The sequence below is a fragment of the Hemiscyllium ocellatum genome, chromosome 45, assembly GCF_020745735.1.
Source record: "Hemiscyllium ocellatum isolate sHemOce1 chromosome 45, sHemOce1.pat.X.cur, whole genome shotgun sequence".
NCBI lineage: Eukaryota > Metazoa > Chordata > Chondrichthyes > Orectolobiformes > Hemiscylliidae > Hemiscyllium > Hemiscyllium ocellatum.
In genome coordinates this window covers 6,557,623-6,575,094 of record NC_083445.1, presented here as the reverse complement: position 1 = coordinate 6,575,094, position 17,472 = coordinate 6,557,623, and the positions used below count along the sequence as shown (strand labels likewise).

At 47.4% G+C, this 17,472-nt stretch overlaps 1 protein-coding gene across 1 annotated transcript; it reads left to right on the top strand.

Annotated features, from left to right (window-relative positions):
- The first annotated feature begins 217 nt into the window (after positions 1-217).
- LOC132836023 (keratin, type I cytoskeletal 10-like) lies at positions 218-16,895 on the top strand. The gene is made up of 8 exons (XM_060855222.1): positions 218-840; positions 2,509-2,591; positions 3,710-3,866; positions 4,479-4,640; positions 8,582-8,707; positions 11,254-11,474; positions 12,866-12,927; positions 16,583-16,895. Exons 1-8 carry the CDS (start codon positions 364-366, stop codon positions 16,606-16,608), a joined length of 1,314 nt encoding a protein of 437 aa, XP_060711205.1. The 5' UTR covers positions 218-363; the 3' UTR covers positions 16,609-16,895.
- The last annotated feature ends 577 nt before the right edge of the window (positions 16,896-17,472 follow it).

Here is a 17,472-nt window from a genome sequence, read left to right as displayed (position 1 = left end):
CAAGAGGAGATTGTTCCCCCAAACTCCAGTAAATATTTCAAACGAACTGTTGCTACGGAAGGATTTATCTCTGTCAGCAGTTGCTAGGTTGACAGAAGGGGGAAGGTTTAAACGTTTTGGTGTCAATCATCATGGAGGTGGAGATGAGTAAAATCCAATACTTGCTCAGCTGGGCGGGCCAGTTACACACACTGGCCTTATAAAGTCAGCAGCAACAGGCTGGAGAATGGGATGCTCAGAGCTATTCCCAGCCGGCTCATAGCTACTTTTGTGAAGTTGTAGCCTAGTCTGCAAGTCACGAGGGGAGACGTTTGTGTGCTGTTGACAATAAGTGTTTTACTTCCCGGGTTTAAGCAGTTAAGCATGTTTCGCCCATCAGCAATGTCGTTGGGTGGAGCGCATGGTGGTTTAAAGGGTGTGGGTGGGGGTCAGATGGTCTCTAGGTCCAGCTTTACAAGTTCAAGCCAACGTTTTGGAGCAGGAAGGAGCCTGGGGATGAGTTCCTTCGAGGGGTTAGCAGGAGGTTCCTCCGGAGGGTTAGCAGGAGGTTCCTCCGGAGGGTTAGCAAGAGGTTCCTTCGGGGGGTCATCAGGAGGTTCATTTGGAGGGTCAGGAGGAAGGTCAGCCTCAGGGATGTCAGGCTGCGTTCTCGTTGGCAATGAGAAGGAGACCATGATGAAATTAAACGACCGGCTTTGCACGTACCTGCAGAAGGTGAAGGATATGGAGGAGGAGAATAACAAGCTAGAGATGCAGCTGAAACAATTCCAAGTTGGGAAGGCCATATCAGACATTGACTATGCTGCTTACGATGCAGTGATCAAGCCACTGAGGGAGGAGGTGAGTGGACAGCAGAGCTGCATGTTCAGAGATGTGCGATCTTCCACCACGTTAATTCTTTGCTGAGCGCGGAAGATGCTGGGGGTGGGGGAGGGTCAGCAGAGGTGGATAACGGTACTGCCTGTGCACTGTCATTCAGATTCAGTCTCAGTGCAGTTAGTGGATGTGACCCTCTGTTTTCACTGAAGGATAATATGCCAATGTGATGAGGTTAAGGATGCCCCCCTCAGCTACTTTTGGGGCACACCTGCCTGCTGAGAAACTAACAGGATTGAAACTAGACCGAGTGTAAAAGACAGTGCCATTCTAGATTCCTGCAACAGGAATTGAATCCCACTCTACCAGTCATTGTAGTGGGACCGTGAGCCAGTCTAAATGTATGTGACCCCCCCCCTCCCACTCCCCTCAATGGCTGAGGAGCCTTGTAACTCATTCGGTTCTGAAAATGTGTTGCTGGAAAAGCGCAGCAGGTCAGGCAGCATCCAAGGAGCAGGAGATTCAACGTTTCGGGCATAAGCCTTTCCTTACTCATTCGGTTCCACAGGCAAACCTCTTGAAAAGACCTGGCGCTGCGTTTCAGAGAAATCGCTGGAGAAACTCAGCAGGTGCGGCAGCATCTGTGGAGAGAGAAAGCAGAGTTAATGTTTTGAGTCACATAACCATCAGCGGAACTGGAACCTGTTTTCACACTGGGCTTGGGGAGCTGTCAGGCAGGATAAGGGACTCAGTTAAGAGTATTAACTTATAAATTCTGTTCAGTTGAGATATCCTGTTGAAACCTGATCAACAACAGCTTCAAGGGATAAAGTATTCCAATTTACTGTGAGTGTCCTATCCTGATTTGGAAGCTGTTTTGCTAATTATTATGAGTGCTTGTAATAATGTTATCGATCCGTCTCTAAATTAAAGCTAAATCTCAGAGGTATTGTCTACCTCAGTGTTCAAGCTGACATTAGCATTTGAAAGAACATAGTGATAGACAAGACTCCTGGACGTTGTTTCACTCAGCTATGAGTTACAGTTGCTAAAGTTCCAAGGGACTTCCCTCCCATTTGGGAGAAACAGCTGGGTCACTGCACCTCAGGCGAGGGGAGGGGTTGAGAAGGACAGTCCTTCATGGTTACCTCAGCCAGTGGGGGGAATTGAACCCCAGGTGGTTGCTGCTGCTTTAGCCCTGTGAATCAGCCACCTGAGCTAACCAACCCCCAATTGCACCATCAGAGACACTGGAGAATGGAGTCAAAAAAGGTGTGGTGCTGGAAAAGCACAGCCGGTCAGGCAGCATCCGAGGAGCAGGAGAGTCGATGTTTCAGACATAAGCCCTTCGCCAGCTCTTCATTCCTGGTGAAGAGCTAATGCCTGAAACGTCGACTCTCCTGCTCCTCGGATGCTGCCTGACCTGCTGTGCTTTTCCAGCAACACAACTTTTGATTCTGGTCTCTGGCGCCTGCCCTCTTCACTTTCGCTGGACGGTGGAATGGGCTTTTCCAAAACGCGGGTGCCACATTGAGGCTTGAAGGTGGGAAAACTGGCTGCCTAGTCCGTCTCAATGGACACAGGCCCCGTCAAAACACCCATCAAAACAGCATCCAACTCATTCATCAATCTGAGTGTACCTGGGTGAATGCCTGTGTGCTCATGGTCTACCCTGTGTGCTCTTCACTCTAGATACTGGCACTTCACCTTGGGAACGCTCGCCTGGCTCTCGACCTTGACAATGCAACTCTGGCTGCAAAGGACTTCACAACCAAGTACGTACCTCTGTTTTCTACCGATCGAACAATGTCGCACCCATGTGGAGAGAAAGCTCGGCTCTGCAGGCAACTTGTGGTTCGACCCTCTGTGCCTTCTGAGAAGGTTGTGGTGTCCCTTCTGTGTCTTACTGTTGGTTACGATATGGAGGAGCTGGTGTCGGACTGGGGTGGACAAAGTTAAACATCACACAACACCAGGTCATAGTCCAACAGGTTTATTTGGAAGCACTAGCTTTCGGAGCAGAATCTTGTTCCACAATCACCTGATGAAAGAGCAGCGCTCCGAAAGCTAGTGCTTCCAAATAAACCTGTTGGACTATAACCTGGTGTTGTGTGATTTTTAACTTACTGATTAAATTAGATTCCTTACAGGGTGGAAACAGGCCTCTTGGCCTAACTAGGCCACACCGAACCTCCGAAGAGTAACCCACCCAGACCCATTCCCCACTGACTAATGCACCTAACACTATGGGTAATTTAGCATGGCCAATCCACCTGACCTGCACATTATTGGACTGTAGGAGGAAACCCCACGCAGACACGGGGCAAATGAGCAAGCTCCACACAAACGAGGCTGGGATCGAACCCAGGTCCTTGGCGATGTGAGGCAGCAGTGCTAACCACTGAGCCACTGTGCCACTGTGCTGTCCGTATGATGGTTAGCAAGGCCAGTCCAGGGTTTTAACTCGGTGGCTTTCCCTCCAATTTGGAAACATACCAAAAGCAATCACTGGGTCTGTATTACCTATTCACTGCACATAGGGACTGAGGATTTCTCCGAGCCTGCTCATCCACAATCTTAATCGATTAAAGTAACAAACCGCAGGGGCATGGGAGGTGGGCGTGTGTTCAGAGAGTGGTCCAGCAGAATTATTAACAGCCAGTTCATTCTTAAAGCATGGAGGCCTTGGTGACTGTTTCTTCTGAACGTGGTCGAGTGCCTCAAGGTTTTGCCAGTACTGCTCCCACGAGTGGGCAGTGTTGATATCTCACGTATGGATCTGATTGGCTGTTTGTGGGATCCATCACAGAATCATACAATACAGAAGAGGCCCTTCGGCCCATTGAACCCATCACGTTCACGAGTTATTTTTCTTTCCTAATTTTCGAACCAGATTTGAGAATGAGCTGTGCATCAAGCAGTCTGTGGAATGTGACATTGCAGACCTGAAGGCACTGAAAGAGGAATATATAATGAATTACTCCATTTTGGAAGGTGATATAGCGGCAGCAAATGATGACCTTGCGAACCTGAAGAAGAACCATGAAGAGGTAAGTTTGGCACCATCACCCATCTCTTTCACTCCTTGAGGGGTCCACTCCCAAACATCAACGCCCAAGAGTCACAGAGTTGAACTTAGAATTCCTACACTGTGGAAGCAGACCCTTAGGCCCAACAAGCCCACACTGACCCTTTGAAGAATAACCGATCCAGATGCATTCCCCTACTCTATTACTCTATATTCCCCCCCCGACTAATGCACCTAACCAACACGTTCCTGAACACTATGGGCCATTTACCCTACCCTGCATGACTTTGGATTGTGGGAGGAAACTGGAGCACCCCAAGGGAATCCACACAGACACGGGGAGAACTCCACACAGACAGTCACCCGAGGCTGGAATCGAACCCAGGCCCCTGATGCTGTGAGTCAGCAGTGCTAACCACTGAGCCACCGTGCTGCCCTTCGGTCTGTCAGTGACCAACCATGAATTTGAGATCATTCAATATGGAGGACAATGTCTCCTTGACGGAAGATGCCACATGCTCAGTCCCTCGTTGAAATGTGATTTATTGTGTGTGTGAAAGATTTCAATAGATATCAACATCGTAAATATCTCAAAGAGAAGAAGTCCCTAATGGGTGTGTGTGTTTGGTTTTAGGAAATGGCTGAACTGAGGAAGCAAGTGGCTGGTACAGTCACTGTGGATGTTTCAGCTGAAGCCAGCGCTGACCTTACTAAGCAACTGAATGAAATGAGGGAGAGCTATAATGCCCTCTGCAAGAAGAATCAAAGTGAACTTGACGATTGGTACAAATTACAGGTGGGCATCTTCATACAAAGTGTACATGTAAACTCGTGAATCCAGAAAGGGACAAGTTCCATTTCCAAACTGAACTCAGAGAGAGGAGACAGTTAGGTCAATGTAATGTTGAAGGTTTTATTTTGATAGCCAATAATTGCAAAGTTAGTTCAAGGTGGGAATCTTACCACGCTTTTAGAGACCACGGTTATCAGAAAAGAGTGACCATTGGATTTGGGAGGGATTTGCAGCCACTATGGGTTTTCCCAGTGACTGATCAGAAATAGGGTGTGAACAACTCCAGTAAATCTGCCTGTTGAGCTCCTTTTTGTGAGGCTAGCCCGGGGATTCGAGCGTCGGGATGGTCAATGCTGAGGTAAAAACAATGACTGCAGATGCTGGAAACCAGATTCTGGATCAGTGGTGCTGGAAGAGCACAGCAGTTCAGGCAGCATCCAACGAGCAGTGAAATTGATGCTTCAGGCAAAAGCCCTTCATCAGGAATAAAGGCAGTGAGCCTGAAGCGTGGAGAGATAAGCTAGAGGAGGGTGGGGGTGGGGAGAGAGTAGCATAGAGTACAATGGGTGAGTGGGGGAGGAGATGAAGGTGATAGGTCAGGGAGGAGAGGGTGGAGTGGATAGGTGGAAAAGGAGCTACGCAGGTCGGTCAAGTCCGGACAAGTCATGGGAACAGTGCTGAGCTGGAAGTTTGAAACTAGGATGAGGTGGGGGAAGGGGAAATTAGGAAGCTGTTGAAGTCCACATTGATGCCCTGGGGTTGCAGTGTTCCGAGGCGGAAGTTGAGGCGTTCTTCCTCCAGGCATCTGGTGGTGAGGGAGCGGCGGTGAAGGAGGCCCAGGACCTCCATGTCCTCGGCAGAGTGGGAGGAGGAGTTGAAATGTTGGGCCACGGGGCGGTGTGGTTGATTGGTGCAGGTATCCCGGAGATGTTCCCTAAAGCACTCTGCTAGGAGGCGCCAAGTCTCCCCAATGTAGAGGAGACCGCATCGGGAGCAATGGATACAATAAATGATATTAGTGGATGTTCAAGTAAAACTTTGATGGATGTGGAAGGCTCCTTTGGGGCCTTGGATGGAGGTGAGGGAGGAGGTGTGGGCACAGGTTTTACAGTTCTTGCGGTGGCACGGCAAAGTGACAGGATGGGAGGGTGGGTCGTAGGGGGGCGTGGACCAGGGAACGGTCTTTGCGGAAGGCGGAAAGGGGTGGGGAGGGAAATATATCCCTGGTGGTGGGGTCTCTTTGGAGGAGGCGGAAATGTCGGCCGATGATTTGTTTATGCGAAGGTTTGTAGGGTGGAAGGTGAGCACCAGGGGCGTTCTGTCCTCGTTACGGTTGGAGGGTGGGGTCTGAGGGCGGAGGTGTGGGATGTGGACGAGATGCATTGGAGGACATCTTTAACCACGTGGGAAGGGAAATTGCGGTCTCTAAAGAAGAAAGCCTTCAGGTGTGTTCTATGGTTGAACTGGTCCTCCTGGGAGCAGATACGGCGGAGGCGGAGGAATTGGGAATACGGGATGGCATTTTTGCAAGAGATAGGGCGGGAAGAGGTGTAATCCAGGTAGCTGTGGGAGTCGGTGGGTTTGTAAAAAATGTCAGTGTCAAGTCGGTCGTCATTAATGGAGATGGAGAGGTCCAGGAAGGGGAGGGAAGTGTCAGGGATGGTCCAGGTAAATTTAAGGTCAGGGTGGAAAGTGTTGGTGAAGTTGATGAATTGCTCAACCTCCTTGCGGGAGCACGAGGTGGTGCCAATGCAGTCATCTGTGTAGCGGAGGAAGAGGTGGGGAGTGGTGCCGGTATAATTACGGAAGATCAACTGTTCTACGTAGCCAACAAAGAGAAAGGCATAGCTGGGGCCCATACGTGTGCCAATGGCTACCCCTTTGGTCTGGAGGAAGTGGGAGGATTCAAAGGAGAAATTGTTAAGGGTGAGGACCAGTTCGACCAAACGAATGAGAGTGTCGGTGGAAGGGTACTGTTGGGGATGTCTGGAGATGAGTCTACCAATTGCCAAGGGGTCCTCGCTGTAGTTTGCTGGGGTTGGGCTTACCTCCCAACAGCCACTAATGCCTAAGAAGAAACACACACACACACACACACACACACACACACACACACACTCTGTCTCACACACACACATTCTGTCTCACACACACACTCTCTCTCTCACACACACACACACACACACACACACACACACACACACACACACGGACACACGGACACACACACACGGACACTCACTCACACAATGGGTCACGCACACACCCTCTCACACACTCTCTCTTTCACACACACTGTCTCTCTCACACACACACACTATCACACATGCACACAAACACACTCTTACACTCTGTCTTACACACACACCCACACACTCTGTCTCACACACACACATGATTTAGAGATGCCGGTGTTGGACTGGGGTGTACAAAGTTAAAAATCACACAACACCAGGTTTAATTGGAAGCACTAGCTTTCGGAGCGCTGCTCCTTCATCAGGTGGTTGTGGAGGACACAATTGTAAGATACAGAATTTATAGCAAAAGTTTACAGTGTGATGTAACTGAAATTATACACTAAAAACACCTTGATTGTTTGTCACACTCACTCACACTCTCTCTCACACTCACACACATACACACACTCTCACACAAACTTTCATACACACTCTCACACACACACTCTCACACACACACCCTCTCACACACACACACACTCTCACACACACACTCTCACACATACTCTCACACACACATATACACACACTCTCACACACACTCTCACACACACACTCTCTCACACACACACACTCACACACACACTCTCACACACACTCTCTCACATATATTCTCGCACATACTCTCACACACACACATACACACACACTCTCACACACACACTCTCTCACACACACATTCTCACATATATTCTCGCACATACTCTCACACATACTCTCACACACACACATACACACACACTCTCACACACCCACTCTCTCACACACACACACACACACTCTCTCACGCACACACTCTCACACATACACTCTCACACATACACTCTCACACACACACTCTCTCACACACACACTCTCACACACACTCTCACACACACACACTCGTGCACACACTCACACACACTCTCACGCATACTCTCACATATACTCTCACACACAAACATACACACACACTCTCACACACACACTCACACACACACACTCACACATAGTCTCACACATACTCTCACACACACACATACACACACTCACACACACACTCACTCTCACACACACACACACACACTCACACATACACTCTCACGCATACTCTCACACACACACATACACACACACTCTCGCACACACACTCTGACACACACACTCTTACACACCCACACACTCACATACACACTCTCACACACACACAAACACACACTCACACACTCACACGCACACACTCACACGCACACACTCAACCTCTTGCCTAGCCTGAGGCTTAATGATCCTCAGGTTAAACCCCATGAGTCATCTCTCCGTAATGAGAGAGCAGGACCATGGCGACCTTACCTCAACTTAACGCTTATATTCCATCTCTGTCAGTCACTGCTGTCCTGTCATTGGGAAAATCCCGCCATTGGAAAACATTAACCTTCACTCTCAAAACCTGTCTCGCTGTTTTGATTTCTAAAGTTGCATTTAATCTCTGCTGTGAGGCACGCACTGTCCAGTTTAGCCGCTGTTTTGTGCTGATGCCCTGTCTCCATTCGATCTTGGATGGCGTCAACTCAAAGCCATGTAGCCACGTTATTGTCAATAGACCAGGGTTTTCACAGCAGCCTGGGGGCTGGATATAATCCCAGGGGATGAGCTATTCACCCCTCAGATCTCATTTCACCTCTACCATTGTGCCTGTATTTGACTACAATTTTCTTCTCCGTTTTCAAGGTGGAAACACAGACGAAGCAGACTGTAGAGGTCAGTGAGGCAGCGAAAGCCTCCAGTCTTGAGATTAAGGAATTATACAAGCAACTTCAGGCCCTTGAGGCGGAGTATAATTCTCTGCTCAGCGGGGTAAGTGTGGATGGAAGGGTTCAGTCAGTGCCTCTCATTTTAACTGACGACCTACTGGTACATGATGTTGCCGGCTGTGACTTCAGATTTAACCCAAACAGCAGGATGCCTGGAACTGTGACGGAAGGCAGCCTCTTGCCTTTTGCGAAGGCTCATTGTCAAAAAAGTATGGCTCTGGAAAAGCACAGCCAGTCAGGCAGCATCCGAGGAACAGGAGAATCGACGTTTCGGGCATTGGCCCTTCTCCAATTTAGAACTTATATTCCCAACCTATCTTTGTCCATAACTATCCTCAGTCTACCTCAGTTATGATCATTGTCTCCAAAATGCTGCCTTACTGAAACCTGATGAGAGACGAAACACTAGAATCCGAACTTCTGGCGCTGCACGTTTTGACTCTGATCACCAGCATCTGCAGTCCTCACGCTCTTCCTGAGAAGGCTCGTTGGTCCATTGTCACACAGTAAGCAGATATTTGCTCTCAGATCCCCAGAAAGCCCAACAAGGTCAGAGGTCACACAACACTGACCAACAGGTTTACTTGCAATCACAAACATTCGGCGTGCTACTCCTTCATCAGGTGAAGTTCTTCCAAAAGCTTGTGATTTCAAATTAACCCATTGGACTATAAGGCTGTGCCGAGTGACTTTGCCCACCCCAGCCCAACACTGGCTCCTCCACACCGTGATACCAACTGGATTCATCCCTCCCATTGACCAACCAGGTCATACCCACTACCTGTGTTCACCTATCACCACCTCGTCATTCTGCTACTCTCCCCCCTCCTCCATTTCCTCCTTCTCTCTTTATCTGTAACTCATCCCTCACCCACCCCGAGTCCTGAAGAAGGGTTACACCTGAAACGTTGGCTTGCTCTGGTCTTCCAGCCGCTGAAAATGTGTTGCTGGAAAAGCGCAGCAGGTCAGGCAGCATCCAAGGAACAGGAAATTCGATGTTTCGGGCATAAGCCCTTCTTCAGGAATGACCGAAACGTCGAATTTCCTGTTCCTTGGATGCTGCCTGACCTGCTGCGCTTTTCCAGCAACACATTTCAGCTCTGATCTCAGCATCTGCAGACCTCACTTTCTCCTCTGTTCTTCCAGCCCCCTACTTATCCATTTTGGATTCCAGTGTCTGCAGTTTGTCTATTGTCTCTAACCGTACTTCAGTGGGGCAGCATTTTGGAGACAGTGATCATAACCGAGTTAGACTTAGGATAGTTATGGATAAGTCTAGGCTGAGAATAAAAGTTCTAAACTGGAGAAGGGCCGAGTCAAATTTTATCTGAGCCAAGCAACTGCTTAAAATCATTGTGTGAGTGAAATGGCAGGGACTCAAGAAGGGAAGAGCGAGGGCTATTGAGAGAGGTAAAGGAGGACGGAACAGAGACCCTAGCAGTAATGTTCAAGCCATCTCTGGCCAAAGATTAGTTGCGGGAGAATGGCCAATGTCATCTCATTATGAGAAAAGGGAGGAAGGGATAAACCAGAAACCACAGGACAGTTAGACTGATCTCAGTGGTGGGAAGTGGTGAGAGAGAATTCTGAGGGGCAGTTTATATCTGGATGGTCTATTTACTGTAAGGAGGGGTGTTATTGATGTGGTTTGAAATCCATTAATCCATGGATTGAAAAGGGACGGTCAGCAGGGATTTATTCAAGGAACAATATACTTGACCAATTAAAATTTCTTGAGGAGGTGCAGTGGTTCAGTGGCTAGCACTGCTGCCTCACAGCGCCAGGAACCCAGGTTCGATTCCTACATCGGGTGACAGACTGTGTGGAGTTTGTACATTCTCCCTGAGTCTGTGTGGGTTTCCTCCAAGAATCCAAAGATGTGCAGCTTGGGTGGATTGGCTGTGTTAAGTTGCCCAGAGTGTGCAGCCCACATAGACTAGCCTTGGGAAATATAGAGCGGGTGGGTGGGATGCTGTTCAGAGGTTTAGTGTGAATTTGATGGGTCGAGTGGCCTTCTGCCACACTGTAGCGAATCTATGACAGAGATATGCGAGAGTGTTGACAAGGGCAAAATATTTCACGTGAACTTTGGAAAGGGTTTTGATAAGGTCTCTTATCATTTAAGCCCCATTTAGATATTCACTTGCAATTATGTAGCCTCCAGGACTGCGAGATTAATGTAGTCAGAGAGTTATGAACCCAGCATGGACATGAACATTTTCATTCCGACTGTAAGTGCGAGACTCTGTGTGCCTCCATCTTCTTTGAAGACCAACAGAGAAAGAGTGGTGTTGGACACTGATCTTGAATGTCCAACCTATCCCCCCATCTCCCACCTCCATGAGGTACAGGTATGTTGGGTCAGTTGCAAAACTGTCAATGGGTCATAGACAGGGTGGTGATGGTGATAGGGTAGGGGGGAGGTGGCAGGAAGCTATTGGAGAATTGAAATCTCTTTGGCTCCACATTAATGTATTTGACTGACAGAACCCTCGAGGATATCATTCAAAAAGTATTCACAATTTTGCCTCTTTCCTACCCCACCTCACCTCTCCCCCCCATCTTCCCACCCCCCACCCCCATATGCAGAATGCTTTCTTGGAAGCCAACATTCAGAATATCAATGATTCGTATTGTGGGAAACTTGATAACCTGAAGATGACCGTTTCCAGATCGGAGATGGAGCTGACCAACTTGAGGTCTGAACTCGAACAGAAGGTGAAAGATTATGCGACTCTGCTGAACATCAAGATGAGACTTGAGGCTGAGATTGAGAATTACAAGAAGCTCCTCGATGGATCAGCTGTTTGGTAAAGCCACTGTGTTGAAGTCCACTGGGGCATCACTAATGCTCGTGTATAGATTTGCTGTTTGTTAACTCTCAGGGGTGCAATGTGTATATTACTCTGACTCTGAATGGAAGACAGAAGTTCCACTCTGCCACGCGGCCTAGCACCTTTCTTTTTAATGAGTGACCTGGCATATTCCAGATTCGTATGCCTTTATCTGATCACACCTCTCTCCCTCATTCCAACGGGTGTATTCTCCAAATAAAGAGAAGCCACTCCCACTAAATCTTTGGACTGACCAATCTATGTGGGGAATCAGTGACTTAATGACATTACCACCATGGGCCCAGGTTATGATCCAGGGACCTGGCTTTAAGGTTACAAGTTAGCTCGCTGAGCTGGAAGGGTTGTTTTCAGACGTTTCGTCATCATACTAAGTAACATCATCAATCAGCCTCTGGTGAAGCACTGGTGGTATGGCCCTCTTTTTATTTATGTGTCTTGGTCTGTTAAGACACACAAATAGAAAGTGGGACGTAATATCAGCGCTTCACCGGAGACTCACTGATGATGTTTTGTCCCACTTTTTATTTATGTGTCTTAAAAGACTGAGACACATGCATAAAAAGTGAGACATAACACCAGCGCTTCACCGGAAGCTCACTGATGATGTTACCTAGTATGGTGACGAAACGTCTGAAAACAAACCTTCCAGCTCAGTGAGCAAACTTACAACCTGAACCTCAACCTGAGCTACAAATCTTTTCAGAAATCGCAAACCTGGCTTTAAATCCTATTACAGTAAATAAATACAATAAAATCTGGAATTAATACACTGTTGATGACTATAAAACCACAAATTACAAAAAAAAAGCCCATCTGGTATGCTGATGCTTTAAGGAAGGAAATCTGCTGTTCTTATCCTGGTCTGGCCTACGTGTGACACAGACAGACAGTAATTTTAACTGCCTTCCGGGCAATTTGGGATGAATAATGAATGCTGTCCAGCCCTCATCCTTTGAGTGAATTAATTGAACTTAAAAATAACATCAAATGCATTTCACCATCCAATCGCCTCAGACGCTCAGTTTAAAAAATGTCACAATTCTTTCTGATGTTACCTTCCATCCTGTGATTGCAAGATGTTCAGACCCTCCTGTAGAATGGTCCTTTGTGAATGATCCTTAGCACCAAGTTCTGTAGATTCCTGCTATCTAGACTCGATGGCTCACTCCTCCTTGACAGTCTGATCTGTAACAGTCTCCAGCCCCATGTTATACAGTTGAGTTCCAATGGCTCTCACATGGATGAATGATAAATTGGGAGTCTTCTGGCATTCTGTGACAAGTGTTACTCTTTAAAATAGTGCCACAACATTTTCTAATTGGTTCCATTTTCTGGTTTTGTTTCAGTCTTAGCGGGAGTGACTCGAAAGAAACATCAGGAGGCACCACAGCTACAACAATAAGAACTGGTAGGTCCTCATTATAAATTAACATCCATAACACACTGGGTGTGATACTGAATGGAAAATGCTTGTTTGGAAGGTTTGCCTGGCTTGTATTTGTATTTGAGGTATAAAAACAGACACGAATCAATCCGATTCAAGATCTCCCCTTTAAATAAATTGCCTTCCCTCTTTCCAAAGTATAGATCACAGGGTGATGTTGTTCTCTCTCCCTCCCTCTAAAGCACCACTGCAGTGCACCAGAAAACGACCCCTCCAAACCAATCCAGATTACAAACCCACCAACAAAGAAGTAGAGTTGTTCCCTCTTGCAATGGGCAGGAGCAGCCGAAGACAGGAACAACTCCTCTCCAAGTCGAGAACAGCTGAGATAGAAGGGTGACTCAAAGATAATGTGTACATTACAGCAGATCTATGATGAGACTAGTTGAATGAGTCAGTCAGTGGGGGACTGGCAATTACTTGTAGGTCTGCTGCAGTCTCCGAAGTGGGTCTGGACAATCAGTGGAAATGAAGGTAAGTTGAACAGAAAATTTCATTCCTTCATAAAACCCATTGATATCATTGGGCAGCACGGTGACTCAGTGGTTAACATTGCTGCCTCTCAGCGCTAGGGACCTGGGTTTAATTCCAGCCGTGGGTGGCTGCCTGTGTGGAGTTTGTACATTGTCCTGTGTCTGCGCGGGTTTACTCCCACAGTGCACAGGTTCCCTGCATTGGTCATGCTAAATTGCCCTGAAAATGTCCTTCTCAGAAGGAGGGCTTATGCCCGAAACGTCAAATCTCCTGTTCCTTGGATGCTGCCTGACCTGCTGCACTTTTCCAGCAACACATTTTCAGCTCTGATCTCCAGCATCTGCAGTCCTCACTTTCTCCTCCATGCTAAATTGCCCATAGTGTCTAAGTTAGAGAGAAATGCAGGGTTATAGGGTAGAGGGGGTGGGTATCCTTCACAGGGTTGGTGTGGACCTGATGGGGCAAATGGCCTGCTTCCACACTGTAGAGATTCTATAATATATCCTGCTCTCCTGCGGAATCCACCTCCACCACTCTCCCTGGCACTGCTTTGCAAATCCTAACAACGCCCTAAGTAAAGCAGTTTCTCCTCCTAGATCTCTCGCTGACAATCTTGAAATTACAATCCCTAGTTACCAGCTAGTGGAAACAACAAATGCTGGAGTCAGGCAGCATCCATGGAGAGAGAACAAGCTAATGGTTCGAGTTGAAACTGACTCTTCATCAGAGTTGACCTGACATGTGGAAGGGACAGCATTTGAGCTCTGGTTCAGTGGGGTGGTGGTGGTCAGGGTGGGGGTAGTGGGTGTTGGGTGCTGGTGGACAAACGATGTTAGTAGTTTACATTAGGTGATCGGAATGTGAGAATGGCAGAACAATGGTGTGTCTCATTGCCGGACTGGAAAGGACAGTGAGTGGAATGGGGGAGGGGAGGATATGATAACAAGTATAAAATAAAGCAAGGAAACTAGGGCATAGGTTTAGGTTGAGAGGGGAAAGATATAAAAGAGATCTAAGGGGCAACTTTTTCATGCAGAGGGTGGTACGTGTATGGAATGAGCTGCCAGAGGAAGTGGCGGAGGCTGGTATGATTGCAACATTTAAAAGGCATCTGGATGGGCATATAAATAGGAAAGTTTAGAGGGATATGGGCCGGGTGCTGGCAGGTGGGACTAGATTGGGTTGGGATATCTGGTCGGCATAGACAAGTTGGACCGAAGGGTCTGTTTCCGTGCTGTACATCTCTATGAGTCTCTGACTCTATGACCTCAATAAGGTCACTTCACCAGCCCTTGAGGAATATAAGTTCATGGGGTTTGTGATTTTTCCTTGAATTCCCATCTCCCTTCCATTTCCTGAATTATCCCTATCTCTGGGATGCTATCTGTATCCCGGGTACTGGAAGACTGATGAAAAATCCCTGCTCAACTCACCTGCCATTTCTTTGTTTTCCATCATCAACAATCCTTCAAACATCGCTCCAGGAATGTAACAGCCGAGGATGCTGGAGATCGGAAACAGAAATTGCTGGAGAAACTCAGTGGGGTTTATCAGCATCTGTGGGGCAAAAGATCAGCGCTTTGAGTCCAATGACTCATTGTCGGAACTTCATTAACAGTATCGTCAAACTGGTCTCATTCTTTAGTTGAAAACCCTGGCTTTGATTCTCCCTTCTATCTCAGCGGCCCTGGTCTTGGAGAGTTGTTAGTGTCTCAGGTTGATTCGACACTTGACAAAAGGGGAGCTTGTAACCCCCACCTTTTCTCTGTCAGCTGAGCATGGCATGCACTGGTGCCTGGTTGCCAGTGAAATCCACGCCAACCTCGGTCAACCTGAGTGGAATAGGTCTCTCTCTTTGGAGCAAGAGGGGCGTCGGGGGGAGCTGAATCATAGTTTTTAAGAAACATGAAGGGGTTTGTAGAAATTAAGTGGAGAGAAACTCCTTCCAGGATGCTGAGAGATGAAGATAATGATCCTCAGAAGAACATTACAGGAGACCGTTTTTTTTTAAATCACTTGTGATCTGCACTGTTCTATCTGAACAGACACAACAATAACTTACAAAAGGCACTTGGGCTTAGAGTTACAAGTGATAGAGAAACAGTGAGGGAAGTGGTTCTCATTAGATTGATAGTGCTGGCACAAGCACTTGGGTCAAACAATGGCCTTCTACACCATATTTTCATTTTGCTTCACAATTAAGCAGTTCTTCAATGCAAGATCATTGCAATAATAGTGTTTTTCCCACTCAGGTGGAACCAAAAGGGATAAATATTAGCAGTATTTTTATAATAATAGACATATGGTTACAGATCTGTCACGTATAAGAACCTTAAGTGACACGGTCAAGAGAAACAGCATCAATCCTGTAAAGGAGATTTATTCTTTGGAGGTTAGTGGTTGAGGAAAAAGTCACTGGGCACAATTCTTCTCTCCGTCGTGCACTGCATTTCAACTGAATGAGAATCGGGCCCAATACCATGTTAGCATTCAACATTACATTGGATAGATTGATGAAACTCTGGAGGGATTTGGAAACACGGGAGAGAAATGTTGTCAGAGCCGTTTGCTGCATTGCCTGGTCTGGATACCTTCCTGATGAAAGGTCCTGCTTGAAACGTCGACTGTCCTGCTCCTCGGAAGCTGCGCTTTTTCCAGCTCCACTCTTTGTCAACTCTGACTCTCCAGCACCTGCAAGTCCTCGCTATCTCAACCCTCCTCTTGCACTGCCAGCTGTCTCCGTGCAATTGTTAAAAATCACACAACACCAGGTAATAGTCCAACAGGTTTAATTGGAAGCACACGTAGTTTTCGGAGCGACCTTCCTTCATCAGGTGATTGCCTGATCAATCACCTGATGAAGGAGCGTCGCTCCGAAAGCTAGTGCTTCCAATTAAACCTGTTGGACTATAACCTGGTGTTGTGTGATTTTTAACTTTGTCCACCCCAGTCCAACACTGGCATCTCCAAATCCATGTAATTGAGCTGACAAGGGAGGAGAAGCAAAGGCGAGATGACTTGACCACCAGTGGTTCTTGACCCCACCATCCAGGATATCCCTTCCTCATTCAGCCCCGGTTTGCAAGCTAGTTACCAGTCATGACTGGGAGGAGTTTTGACGAGTTTCCCTCTTCTTGTTTTGCAGAAACACGCACTGTGACATCGTATTAACAGCTCCAGGCTTCAGCCCATTCCAAGGCAACTCTCCCGGAATTCTGATGACTCAACCTTTCTTCCATTTCGGATAACGGATTGCACTGTTGACTTTTGTCTTTGGGTGTTTCGACAAAACCCACTGACCCGCTCGGAAATGTAACGGTATTTTGTAACGGTGTTTCCCTCGCACTTTGGATGTGAATCTTCCATTTTGGGTTTTTACTTTCGCTGTGGTTCTCTCTGTGGGGCAATCGCTTGATGGCACAGGGTGGGGAAGAATTAATAAAACGGGCTTTAACCCATTTGGCAGAGTCAGCGTCGTTATTTCAACACACCCACCTTCTCTCAACCATACCTTTTTTTTTAATGTTCGATATAAAACATCCAGCCATGGTCTGAAACAAAACTGAGGCCCCACTCACAGGAAACAGTACAGGAAGTGAATGGAAATGTGTCAGACAGGTTGGTTTGAATGAGGGCAGAGAGAAGTGGATCTTAGAGACAATATTTCAGAGCTTGAAGTCCAAGTGACTGAAGACAGTCCCCAGTGACGGCATGTTGAAACAAAGGAGATGCATTTGAGGCAGGGATTAGGAAACGCAGACTTCAGAGAATCATGGGGCTGGAGGTGGTAAGAGAGGGAAAGGAAAGGGTGCAGAGATTGCCAGGATTTGAAAACAAGAATGAGACATTGTGGGAATATCACAATCCAATATCTTAAATTTACATTCCCACCAGTCCTCCAATGTCTCCTTGCCCTCATTTCACTCAGCGCTGGGTCAGACAACCTCTGTACAGGCATAGACAGGATGCTTCCTCCCATGAGCCAATCTAGAAAGGGAGGCCACAGTTTTAGGGGTAGTACGTTTAAAACAGAGA